The 13938-nt window shown below is 38.6% G+C and overlaps 1 protein-coding gene across 1 annotated transcript in view; it reads left to right on the forward strand.

Moving 5' to 3' along the window:
* Window positions 1-1402: 1402 nt before the first annotated feature.
* LOC104489629 (adenylate cyclase type 2-like) overlaps window positions 1403-13938 on the forward strand; it is a gene marked incomplete at its 5' end in the record, with an annotated part of 16461 nt that continues 3925 nt past the window's right edge. The window contains 4 exon segments of the mRNA XM_010131807.1: window positions 1403-1607; window positions 8073-8219; window positions 9374-9481; window positions 11595-11709. Coding sequence (XP_010130109.1) covers window positions 1403-1607; window positions 8073-8219; window positions 9374-9481; window positions 11595-11709 — 575 coding nt within the window.

The raw sequence follows: 13938 nt of genomic DNA on the forward strand, positions 1-13938 counted from the left end.
TTCAATACAAAGTTGGTATAATGTATGGATACCTAATTTCAGTTTTATGCCAGACATCCAGTTTGCTTTTGTCAATGTATGCAAATAATTTTGATGTCCCAGGTTTTTATTGGATTTTTTTTTTCTGCATGAATACAGTTGGTGGCATTTGAATTTATTATCTATGTGGGTAACTTAGATATGTAAATGTATAATACACATATTTAAAAGCTTGCCAAATCATTTTAATATCATCTCATTTCAACTTTCAACTCCAGCTTTGGCTGTGCTCTCAGCAAAATATCTATGAATCATTTTGAGCTGTGGCAGCCACTGTCCAATCAGAAGGACTACTCTCATTTCGATGTGCATGCTAACTTATTATTACTGGTAATAATGCTAGCTAGCATTTTTAAGTTTTTTCTATAATAAGACTGTCTTCATAATCATGTTCTCCTGGTTAATAACATAGTCTTCACTGAGGCTACACGATAGCGTTAGACCATTGGACTATATCGAAATAGCTCTTGATTTATATCAGCTCAAATGAAATAGTCAGGCCAGTGGAGGCTTTACTGCAGAAATAATGCCATAGAATTTATGACAACACATTGACAATATTGAAAAGCTGTAGTGAGAGCTCCACAAAAATAGAATTTTCTTCACCTTTCAGTATCTTTTTAATGAAATTGGCTCTTCAAAAATACTGATATTCCAAAAACATTATACATTTCCGTACAGTTCCAGTTATTTTTAGGGATGTTAAAAAAAACTACAAAAACTCCAGGGAAAAAAAAAAGGATGAAGTATTATAGAAAGCAGTGTAAAGCAAAACAGAACAAAAAAACAGCCAACCAACCAAACAAACCCCAACAAAACCAAAACTGGGTTGGCTCTGGGAGAACTGACTGGGCCAATTTTGATAATCTGATAAAGATTTGATAAACTAAACTCATATACCAACAGGCTGTTTTTTCTTGTACCGCCCCGTTTTCACCAGGCTGATTGCATGACAGAAGTTCAAGTTTGTAAAAGTTAGGGTCTTCCTGAAATGCCCATTATTCTAAGTGAAATTCTACACTTCAGATAAATAAGATATTATGTTAAGCTGCAAAACTGTGTATTGTTTCCATAACAGTGTTCAATTTCTGGAATGAATTTCTGCTAAAGCCTGGGAGTAAATAAAGAAATGGGCCATTGTTTAAGGCACCTTGCAACTTTATTTTTTTTCTGGACCTTTTTATGGTCCTTTTTTGGAAGGAGCCTTATATGTCACATATGTCACGTATGTATGTATGTCACATAGTGTGTGCTTGGGGTTTGATTTCTGTGGAATCTGGAACTGTACTTGAGTGGCCAAATAATAGCCTTGTAGGGGTGGTGTACTGTGTTTATTTTGTCTCTTTAACCTGTACTCCAGCAGGACAAGATGCCTATTGTTTCTTTACCTCTGTGTCCTCTTGTAACAGAATGAATATTACTGTAGGTTAGACTTCCTGTGGAAGAACAAGTTCAAAAAAGAGCGGGAGGAGATTGAAACCATGGAGAACCTAAATCGGGTGCTTCTGGAGAATGTGCTTCCAGCCCACGTAGCTGAACACTTCTTGGCAAGAAACCTGAAGAATGAGGTCAGCCATTTCTGTGTATCCTCTGCTCTTTAAGAAGGCAGTGTATCCTGGAAATACGACCTAGTGCTGATTTGAACAATAGGTCCATACAGAGACATTATAGATTTACTGTCACTTTCATTCCCGCGTACCTAACTGAAAGGCTTCCTTTACAGCACTGAATGCACTTTAGCACGTTGAAGTAAAAAACATGAAGTTATCGTAAGTGGCAATGCACTTTGTCTTTCTAAGCAGAGTGAAAAAGGGTGAGGAGGAAGAAAGGGATGCTTGAATCAACATGGATTTAAATCATATACATTCAGGCACTCATTTTTCCTTTGTGGTACGAGTAGAGCTGCATCCAAGTTCTGTATTTTCTTCTGGTGACTAGACACCTTGCTTACTGGAGTGAAAATTGACCTCTTCCCTGAAACAGTGGCTATGCAAATTCTGGAAAGAGGTTCTGAACACTGAATTACCTGTTTACTCGCTGCTTACAGACCTAATTCAAGCACTAGAAAAGTCAACCTAAAGACTCCTGTTGACTTTGGTGGAAATTAGATCTGCTCCTAATATTGCTTTACAGTTTTAATAAAGCAAAAAGGGATGAAAAAAATAAAAGCATTTGGAGAGAGTAATAGTTCCAGAGATCTTGAATGCAATCGTTTGAATTACTTGTGCATACCAAATAACTGTTCCAAAATGACGGAAGAGGAGAAAGGGCAGCTTTAGGGATTCAGTTTTGATCTTCTGAGTCAAAAAGGATGATGTCTTCCATTTCACTGTGGTCGCATTAAGCAGTACTAATCACTACTGTATATGAGTACTACCTGCAAGTATTCGTTTGGTAGCTAATGTTGAATGAAAACTGCTGTGGGCTTCCTTTGAGTCCCATGAATACCTTGGCCAGAAGCCAAGTTGGCTCAGCTCCAGTTCTCAGTTCAGGCATTAAACACAGCAAACCATCAGGAGATTGCTTTCTCATTTATGTGCTATTCCATCTCAGCTCCCCAGCTGAGCAACACCATCTGCACCCCTTTGTATTGGCAACTGGATTTATATTGTCACCCCTCAAGATTCTTAGGTTGGAATAAGCTTTAGTATATTTAGTAAAGAACAGAAATTGTAATTTGCTGACCTCTCCAATCTATCATGTTAGCTTTGACATGATTCTAGTGGCATCCAAAAAAAAAAAATCTTCAATTGTTTCTGGTTTTGTTTGTCTTTAAACACAGTTTTCAAAGAGGGAATAACCTTTCAAATCTCTGGAAATGTTCAGGAATATAAGCGTCTATCGTGTCTTCAGATTTGTTTCAACGTCAGCAAGGATGTGTGGAGCCTTAAAGGACATTCTGTATCTGTGTATGTGTATATACCTCAGACGAAGACTTTCGGCGGGGAGGGGGGGATATTTAAGTCAACAGATACCGAATTGGAATCTGTCTGTGTTTTCCTTAGTTACAAACATTCATGTTAATATGGTTTTAGTATATTCTTTTCTGTTTTAACCAGATTTTGAGATTAAAATGAATCTTAATGGATGAATAGTCTGTTTCAGAAAACTACTCTTAGGATTTTATGAATGCAGCTGTATGGAGAAAAGGGAAGACAAAGTGTACAGCTGAAAGGAATGAAAGGGGAAAAAATGAGTGGATGAATGCTAACGGGGAGTAGTGGGACTGTACTTTTAGATGACCAACAAAGGTCTTTTCATAACAGGATATGCATTGACTAATGCTGATAGGGTAAAAGCAAAGTTATTTCAGAGCAAACTCTGATAAAGGTTGTTTGCTTTACTAGAACCTCTGGAGCTGGGTTTCTGCTTATAGTCTGCATGCTGGGTACCAAACAGGGTACTTTACAGTCGAGAGAGAAAGATGGGAACAAATATAAAATAAAAAGCAGGAAATGGGCCAGGATTAAATATATCTGCACCTGGCTTGTGCAGCCTTTTCCTTTATGCTATTAGCATCCAGATCGCCTATTAGTAAAAAAGCTCTCAGGAGCTTCTGTGCTGCAGGGTAACTAGCAAGCACATTACTGAGCAAGAGGAATCCTGTTTAATTAACTACAGAATGGAGCCAGCACCCTGCTTAGAGAGGAAATTCTGCCCCAGAGAAGCTGACTGCCATATACTTTCAAGAGGTACGATGGGACCAGATTGCCTCCTCCATCCCAAGATCTCCAGGCACTGGAGAAGAAAGGGGGACAGTAAAGAGAGCCAACCAGCAGAAATTCAGATGTTATAAAAGGGAAAAAAAGGAAAAAAAAGGTGTTGACTCCAGAAGACAGGATGATTTTCTTTTTCTTGAAAGAAGTAAAGCCATTCCTTCCTGGAATAGTGTGCATTTCATTTTCTGATTAAACATTTCGGAGGGTACCATTTCAAGAGAAGTGCTCATAGGAAAATTAAGATACCCAATTGCTGATGTCTTTTTTATGATGAATGATCAAACTAAACTAGCTGGGAATGCCTTCTTAAAATTCGCTGACATTTATCGTGACAGCCACAATTACTACTCATCTGGTTATACGCAGAGTCATTTCTTGTTTCCATGCGGATAATATGCTATAGAGCGATAGTGGGGGTGGATATTGCCCCAGTGTTAGACAGAGAGGAAGAGAAATAGGTCACTTACTGAGTTTCAGCATTTGTCAAGTGTTTACAGGCAATATGTTCATTTATTTTTTGAGGTGGAGAAGAGGAAGGAATGGTGTCTCTGGTTACAGAAAACAGAAGATTTGTGTCTGTAACAGTCAGGCATGCAACCCTTTCTTATGTGCTGGTTGTCCCCATGCTGGGTGGACAGCCAACAGCATAAAGCACACTGATCTTCCTGTGTCACCACAGCACTTTTGTTTGAATCTCTCCTCCTGTCTTTTGCTCGGTTTATGTTTCTCTTCCTGGTGACTGTGCATTGTGCAAGTTGCCGTGATTTGTTCTGGGCAATGCTTCTGCTTTCAGGGAGAGACACTTGCTAATAGCTACTTAGGGCTCCACGTTTAATGTTGGTGAGAGAGACTTTTTTTTCAGTGGTAATTTTAGTAAGACAGGAGCTGCCACGCACCAGCAGCCCAGTCAACTGCTAGGCCCAGGCAGTATCCCATGTTAGATACTTGAGCAGAAGTTCAAGGAAAAGCTGAAGGTTAAATGTGCCCTTCGGCTTTTACCTGCAAATGTAAGGGTTTATTTTGCTTCTGCAGATGCTTTTTATACACTTCCTAGTTTTGCATTTTTCCGGTATTCTCATAAGCATTCAGGTTTTTAACCCTCCAAGCTCTCGTCTTTCATGTTGTTGAATAGCAATGAAATATACATTTGTATATCTCTTACATAAAACATTTTTCCTTTTTCTACTTTTAAATGTCCTATTTATCTTCTGGTTCCTGTATTATTATGAAGTGGTAAAATGAAACCATCTTCTAACATCTGTGTTTCATATTATTCAGTAATATCATATGCCTGCAGCACTGCATAGTTGGTCTCCTTTTCCTGTAAGAGTTCAGTTGTAGCTCCTAACAGACCTGTATTCTTATGACTTGAAGTTATATTCTCAAATAAACCCTTAAATGGCATTAGTTTCCATGTACTATTTCAGATGTGGCACTGTCCCAGTATCACCTCAGTGCCTAGATTTTGTTTCACAACAGACTTTATAAGAGGTGTCCATCAGTAGTGTAATTCTGGCACATTTTACATTCTCAGGATCCAAAATCAGCAGGATCTAATAAAGCAAATAAAACAGCTGCTATCTAATGTTTATCTTGTAAATTAAACCAACTTTTTTTTGCTAACTAACATAATCCCTGGGACAATAGACTGTTGTATTAATATTAATTATAACTGTACTATTAATTTGGAATGGATTTAATACATTTTTCAAGCTGGTAGGAATGTGAACAAGTTTATTTTTAAAAAAATATTTTTCACAGATGTGTACAACTTGTTTATTTTGTCAGTTTAAGTTTCAAAAGTTTGTGTAATAATCTTTGTTTTGAGTATTAATTGTCTACATTCTGCTATAAATACTCTTGTATCTCTCTCCAGACTTTAACACCATGAATGTCCCCTTCGTATTACCAAGTCCCTATATTTGTGATGCAGTCCTCTTTTAATGACCAGCACCATGTGTGTGGCCTGAATTCCTTCACCCAAAATTGAAATCAAGTTACTGGGAAGGTGATGAGGAAGCAGAAGGAAAGCTGAGTTAACCGCAGAAGGTCATCTCTGTACCTGCTCTGCAAACTTGCCTATGAAAAGCACTCAGCACATCAGATCTTAAGTTTGGACTATATTTATATGTAAATGTTACCGTAGCTTCAGTGTAGATACACCTGAGGTAAATGTGAGGCAAAATGCAGACTATAAAAGCTAAACATTTGAGGAGTAAACTTGTTAATTGTCCTTTACTGCTCCTTTTAACTAACTTCAAGCTAATTTGAGTATATCTGCACCGAGTCTAGGTGCATACGTACTTAAAACAACTGGCAATGTATGTTGCTGCAGTATCACAGAAAGGACAGGGATTTAAGTGTGGAATACCAAAGCAGAGAGGTCATTTTGGGCCTGAATTTCTTAAGAGTCAGAGTCATCCTGTATAGTTTCAGGCACTTGAGTGCCCACATTAGGAAAAATTACCTCGTTAGCCTTTTTTCCATAACGGACTGACGGAGAGAAACACTGTATGAGGTGATTCTGCCCATCTGGCATTAAAATGACTTTCCAGGTAGGCACATCGGCTGTACTGACAATGTAGGACACATAGCATGTCTGTGTTCTCAAATTAAATACTTCAGTCAGGTGCTTAAACTGCCTAAAATTCACCTGACATCATCCAGCCAGAGGGGTTCCCTCTCCCCACCATTTGATTATTATATTGATTAAATTTATTAACCAGGTGTTTATGGAGATGGTCAAAATAGGTAGCAGAAAAATATTGTCACAGTTTTGATTCTTCATAAAAAATCCTGTTGGCAAGAGGACACAGGGGATCCAGAACTCCTTTGAATTTTAGTAGCAGTCTTGACAGTGAGCTCATCGGCTTGGATGTTTTGTTTAGTTGCTTTTCATTTCCACAATCAGGTCACATTAAAGTGACTCTGATTTTGCATATATGCCTGTAGGGTGGATGCCGGGTACCTATAGGTGATTTCAACCAGCTCAGCCTTAAGAATATAAACCAGTGGTGAACTGCAATGATATAGTCCATCCCCACTGCTCAGAGGCCTGGTGAAGCTTCACTGGTACTCTGGTTATGGAATCCTTAGAAAATAAAAGGGCAGAAAAATCTACCTCCTCCAGCTGCCCGTGTTCCTCCCTGTCTGCCCTTATTTTTATGTTTGCCCAGAAACTTCCCACACACCTGTTCAGGGATGAGGTGGTCAACAGTTATCCCCGAGTCCTGCTATTTTTCAGTTATACACCACCAATAGAGAATCACTGTGTCTGTGCATATCTGTGTCCAGACAAACCACATTCTTCCAAAAAGAAATGTACTGCCCGTGAAATTGAAAAACAGAAAAATGCTTCACAACATAAAAAGGGAAATAATATCTGATGCTTCTCAAAATCACAGGACAAATCCTATTCACTTTATTCACATGAGTATTGAAATCCTTGTTTTACTCAAATAATAACTTGAACAGAATTTGACTTTATAATAGTTTACAGCATCTTTTACTGCTGTGGTTACTTTCGTGTATAGATACTAATTTTTTTTTAACTGTTAGTTTAATAAATATTGTCCTGAAAGGAGAGAGATTCTAATGTTTAAGGGCAGTAGGGAGGAAACTGAAGGGGGCTGGGGGAATGGTGTGGTCATTTTTAGCACCAGAATCTTCTAGTGGAGCAGAGGTGCTCTCATTTCAGTGGTGAGCATTCAGAAGGCAGTGGAGAATCTGACATTTATTTTAGTTCAGGTGACTTCTTTTCCTTTACCCCAGCTCCTTGTAGTGGAAAAGGAATGACAATTATTTTGTCCTATTAGGCATCTTGCCGTTTTAGGTTAGGAACTATCAGGATTGTATTGCATTATGCATTGTAGTGAATTGGGTTTGTGACTTTGGTTCGGTTTTCTAGTTGTTACAATAACACAAACAGCTAATAATAAATCAGATACTGTTTTGCAAAATTTGGTTTCAAGCCAGACCAAATTCTCTTCATGAGAAGCCTCAGAAATGGGCCCTATCTAATAAATTAGTGAATGTTTTATGTTCATGGAGTCTATGTTCAGGAGGAAAAAAGGTAACTTTAAATCGCTAAAATATTTTCAGCCATATATGTTGAGACTAACAAACAGGTTTATACAATGTTTAAAATTAATAAATGCAACTAAATGCAAAAAATACCCAACCGCCATCTTAAGACATTCTAGCCACTGCAACATCTCCCTTTTCAGAACCAGGATGCTGCATATTAATAAAGAAACTTTTATTTAGAGCTGGGTATGACAGATTTTTTTCTCTGTTCTTTTTTCTTTTGGACAGGATCTGTATCATCAGTCATATGATTGTGTCTGTGTTATGTTTGCCTCTGTTCCGGATTTCAAGGAATTTTACACAGAATCTGATGTAAATAAGGAAGGCTTGGAATGTCTCAGGCTGCTAAATGAGATCATTGCTGACTTTGACGATGTATGTACTTCTAACCACAACCGACATATGGTTTCAATCTTAATAACTCAGGGTATGCAACAGGAAGCAAGCATATTTGAAAGGGAGAGTGGAAGAGAACAACTTGTGTGTGCCTAGTCATGTGGAAATCACAAGGAATATTAAGGGAAAAAGATATTTATGTGGGATAAATCAGATATTGATCTGACCTCATACTCAATTGCTTTAATTCACTATAATGAGAAACCTATGTGTATATCTGATGGAGAAGTTTTTTTCTTTAGCTGCAGTTCATGGGACAGTTGTATTGCATGCCATATATTAACTATCATTTCTAAATATCAGTGGCTTAAGTCAAGTACATAAATGTATGTCCCCTAAAATGATACAGCTTTGTATTATACCTCATCTGTGTTGGTCTCATTATATGGAACATTCATCAGATGATACATGAGTGGCTCAAAGGATTGTATAAGTTTTAACATTCCATTCCCTGAAGTCATAAGGCAGTACAGATTATGACTACAGATGAATTGTGAAAAGGCAGCTGTAAAGGTCTCTCTGAAAATAGCATTTTTCTTAAAGGAAGTTATTAGTGAAGATACCAGAAAAAGGTGTTAAGATTGTGTCATGACTCAGCGAGCAGAGTCTGGATTTGCTGATCTGCAGCTATAGAGAGTATTTTAGCAGCAAACCCATTTGGAGTACATTGGAATGTCCAAAACAACCTGGGATATCATTTAAAATCCTTGGATTTTTGTGCCATTGGCATGCACTATCCTACTGACGTGGAAGAGATGCTTTCTTTCAGAAGGCTGCTTAAAGCTTAACTGTTGGTTCACCTGGTGACTCAGTTCCAGTATGAAATGAGTGCAAAGTCTATTAACTTTTAAAAGCTGTGTGTACAATAAGGTGGAATTTATTCTCATTCTATAAATTCACTTCTTTTATAACAAAAAAGGTATTTTAGCAGAAGAAATTCCCTTTTTTTGGAGGCTGTAACCATTGTTTTATCCATCCTTAAGTCCTTCATCCTGTATATATTTGTGAAGCCATTTGGAGTCTCTTGAGAGACTGTTCTAGGAACAGATATTCTGAATGCTGCTAGGCTAACATTGCTATTAGAGCGACAAGGCTCCTGATCTGAATAATGAATAACCATCCTTGTTTTACAGTTATTGTCAAAGCCAAAGTTCAGTGGAGTAGAAAAGATAAAGACCATTGGAAGCACTTACATGGCAGCAACAGGACTGAGTGCTACACCCAACCAAGAACAGTGTCAGGTACAGGAAAAGATTCCTGCTTAATAATTGAAGGCTAAAATTCTGTTTATTAAACCCCACGTTGTGTTGTGGCTTACATTTTATTATTAACATAGATTGCATTGTACTGGACAAGTGTATTCTTTTGTTTAGCAGTGTCTGTGAGTTATTGTTCTTCACATCGCGGTTGAAAATGCCACCTCTGTCTTTGCTAAGTCTAAAACAGACCTTCTACTCTAAATATAATACAGCATCTTATTCCTACATGCTGCAGTAGAACTGGATTTATAGAGTGTACAGAAGACTGCAAGAATGAGTATTTTCCATTTTCTGCTGGGAGGGCTGAGTAGCTGTACTAACCATACACTTACAGAACCCTCAGGCTCATCAGCATTGAGAACACGTTCCTGTGTTTCTGGTTTACTTAATAGGGTAGGATTGGGAACTGCAGTCAGCAGAAATGAAGTTCACAGAAGCAATTCATAACTTTAAAGCAAAAACCTTGCTTTTGCCACGATCTTTGGAGTACTACAGGTTAGTGACAGAGACAGCAATTATGAATCAACACAGTCTCGGCTGAAGATTAATGTGCTCTTGCCAAACTCATGTTCCTTCTAGACAGAAGCAATTAACACCTGAACTATAGCCCCTAAGGATCCTGAGGACAAAAAGGAAAGAAAAAAAAAAGATAATTATTTTAAATTACCTCTGACATTTAATACAGGGAGATGAAGGGGATGAAGGAAATGCAGAACTGTAGACTAGAGATGAGAAGACATAGAAGAGCTCTCAATCACAACTGAAACTAGTGCATGCACAGGAAAAAATCTATCGTTTGAGATATTTCCACAAATTGTGAATCAAGGGATCCAAGTTTTAACTGTTTCTTTGGTGATTTAGTACACATATTCGAAAGAAATCCGCCAGAACTCCACAAGTTTCAGTCCAGATGCCTAGAGATGCACAGATACTGCAGTACCTGCTGTTGCAGTGACTGGCTGCTAGGCATACTGCTGGGAACTGCCCTCAGCTTAAAACAAGCTCTCAAGGGAGACTAAATGCCAAAGGACAGGATCTGAATACATCAACTGAACAGAAACTATCTGTCATAGCTAGGAGTGAACTCCAAAGGAAACAGGCTTCTTTCCTCTAAACAGCTGCTCTGGCAAACAGCATTACTGCCCCACCTAAGCTGATGCATCAACTTTATGAATCATCTCCTGGAGCTATCATCCGTCCATCTCTTCTGTCACTTTATCTCAAGAAATGAGGAAGATTCGGTCATTTCTCATAGAGATCAGTGAGTCCATCTTTTATGACATCATTCTCATCAGGGTCCTACCCTGGGCTATGGCAGCCCAAAAATCAATTTTCTCCTCAGCCTGAGGAGACTCAAACCAGTTCTTAGAAATCAGGCTGCACCACTGATGTATGAGGAGACGTTAAGTCTATAGCCTTTGAAGTGGTGTAAGCTCTGAGCTAGTAAACAAGGGGACAGAGGATGGATTGCCTTCTTCCTCTCTTCTTGTATTCATTTTCAGGTCTATTAGATGTTATCAGAGGTTATCTACCTTACCTATCTGCTTATCTACCAGATGAGATCAGTGGAGGAACTCTTAAAACTGTGAATTTTGCTGAATCTTAAGCATTAACTAGAGTGCTGCGCTGTGCAACAGTGAGAGGGAGGAGTCTCTGTGGATCTGCCCACAGGCATTGTTTGTTATTAAAGGGAATAAAACAGAAGCAGACACTTAGAAAAAATCAGTGAGCAAATCCAAGACAGCATAGACATTGAGTGCCTGTGGGATTAGGTGGCAGCTGATCGGTAATTTGACAATCAAAGCATTAGCACAGTCATCTCTAGATCATTAGATCAATCATCTCTAGACTGCCTGATTGTGTAAGCAAAATCCATCCTGCTCTATGGATGGTCCTGGCCATTGTTTGATGTAACTGATGCGGGACAGGGCACAATCTTCTACACTATTTTTCTTCCGCTGCCTGCTGGCATTAGGACATTCTTAAGGGTTTAAGTGCTTTCAAGTGTTCAGCAAATTTTGGATGTATTTTCACAGCAAGGAAAGGAAAATGGCTAAGGAAAATGATTTTACTCTGTTTGGTTGTTTAAATTCAGGAACCTGAACGACAGTATATGCACATAGGAACCATGGTGGAGTTCGCATTCGCCTTGGTGGCAAAACTGGATGTCATAAACAAGCATTCATTCAATGACTTCAAGTTACGAGTAGGTATGTATCCCAGGATTTTATGAGTATATCATGGAGGAGGGGGAGAATACAGTGTGAGGTACCAGCTGTTTCAAGTGTTAGTAGAACTGACCAAAAGGGCCATGAAGGTAAATAGCACCATCTTTTAGCCTGTCTAAAGGCAGCCTACATGGTATTGCACGTTAACCATAGCTGATGTTGTGCCAAGGAGTGTTTCAAGGCAGGGCTCAGAAAACAGCAGTACTTATAAATAAAGAATGGTTGAAAAAACTACGTTCCCGTGGCTCTGAATGGTTTTATGTTAACTCTATAGTAATTATTCTAGAGGGAGTTAACCACAGAAATTTTTTAAGCTTATCAATACCAATGGACACAAGACTTCAGACAGTGCTGTACAAAACCGTATAAATGGTTTTAGAGGACAAGAGCTGTGAGGCTGTGGTTTGAAATATTTTAGAGGAACTCAACTCAAGCATACAAAAATGCACCCTTTTCTTCCCAGTGTTAGACAAAGGATGGTATTTTTCTTCTTTTTAAATCTGAGTTTATTTACAAATAAGAGCAAAGATGACTAATTGTTTATATTTGAAAGGAATATCCCTTATATTTCAGCTTCTAATTGCTTCTACTTCTGCATCATAGTATTTTTAAAAATAAATAGGCAGCTGCAGTAAGCTGTAGAAAGGATGGTGAAACGAATTAACTCAGAGCTGGTCAAGAACCATATGTTCCAAAACATTTATTTCCTGGTAGCAGTATACAGCAGTTTTACAATGCAATATGTAACTTGGAAAGTGTGAAATGAAAGCAGTAAATAAATGTTGGAAACCCATAAATCCTGTAAACATGTCATAAGTATTTGATTTCCAACAGTTATTCTCCTGTGTTGTCTTTTTCTTGGTGTGCCGCTTGTTTTTCCTTTCGGCTGCTGCTCTCATGTTTATTTCACAGTGCCACCCACTGGCAAAACTCGCTACCTTCTGACTTGAAATCTGCATTGCTTAGAGCAGTCCTTTGCCAATATGATTTGTATCCTTACTAGAGTTAAGAAATTACAAGGCAAATTGGAAGTATGCTTCCTTCCCAAAGTGTTACAGCACTTGATGGGTTTAAAAGAAATGCATAGAGATACATATTTCTGCAAAGCATAGAAGTTCTCTGCATGACATAGATGACATGCCACATATTTGCAAACATACTTCTATCAGCCATCTCAGTAGAGATTCAGACCTGCTGAGTGCAGGGCTAAACCTGCAGTACCGAATCCTTTAAAGTGGGGATTGTGAAGCAAACTTTCTAGGGGAAAAAAAGAAACTTACCTGTGATTTTTAAAGTGTTTGCTATAGGTTCCAGAGAAGTCAGACTTCTTTGCTTCATGAAATGAGGAATGATTAAATCTAGAAAGGGTCACAGGCCTTAAACTGGCACCTTTGCCACCTTAATCCAATATAGGCACCACTGAGATCTTCATTTCCCATCTTCATTTCTCCACTTTCCACCTTCAGCTGACCATGAAAGCATCTGATACCCATATCAGTTAAAGCCTCAAACATTTGAACATCTACCTCCAACATAATTCCCACTGTAAGGATTTAAACCCAAACTGCCATTTGTAAAAGTCCTCCTCAGCTAGTATCTAACCCCAGAAGTTCTTGCAACTCGCTAGAAGTCTCAACTTTCAACCTTCATTTTCTGTGAGTGCCTGAAGTGCTAGCTCTGCCTTAGGAGGTACACAGCCCCTCCGATGTTGTCAAGCAAGGGAGGGGAGCACCTAGATTGTGTTTCAGGCATTCCTCCTCTTCTGTTAGCTAAGGTGCTTGATTTATTAGACAAGTCCAGACAAGTTCCAGCAAGTTTGGCACAGGTAATGCTTTTTTTTTTTTTTTCCTGGAACAGAATAGAGGCTGACATGTTGTTTTCCATATAGTTTCATTGTTAGAATATTTGTCTGTGTTGTAAGTGAACTTAATTTGGTTCCTGCTTTTGGCTGAGGCTGCTCAAGCATGGGGATCCCTGTTCCCTGGAAAGTGCTATGATCTCAGACTGTAGGATACTTTGGAATGAGATATTCTTTGTCTTGCAGAACAGCATTTGCCTTTTCATGGAATAATTTAAATGTTGCTTTGGATACAAGAGAAGGAGACATACGGTATCACCCTCTGATAGAGCATTCACCTGGATTAAGAGTGCTGCTCTTCCAGCCTTGCCCCAACAAATATTCACGTGTCATGTGAAAGAGACCCACACTAG

The sequence above is a fragment of the Buceros rhinoceros genome, unplaced genomic scaffold (genome assembly GCF_000710305.1).
Source record: "Buceros rhinoceros silvestris isolate BGI_N320 unplaced genomic scaffold, ASM71030v1 scaffold40172, whole genome shotgun sequence".
Classification (NCBI taxonomy): domain Eukaryota; kingdom Metazoa; phylum Chordata; class Aves; order Bucerotiformes; family Bucerotidae; genus Buceros; species Buceros rhinoceros.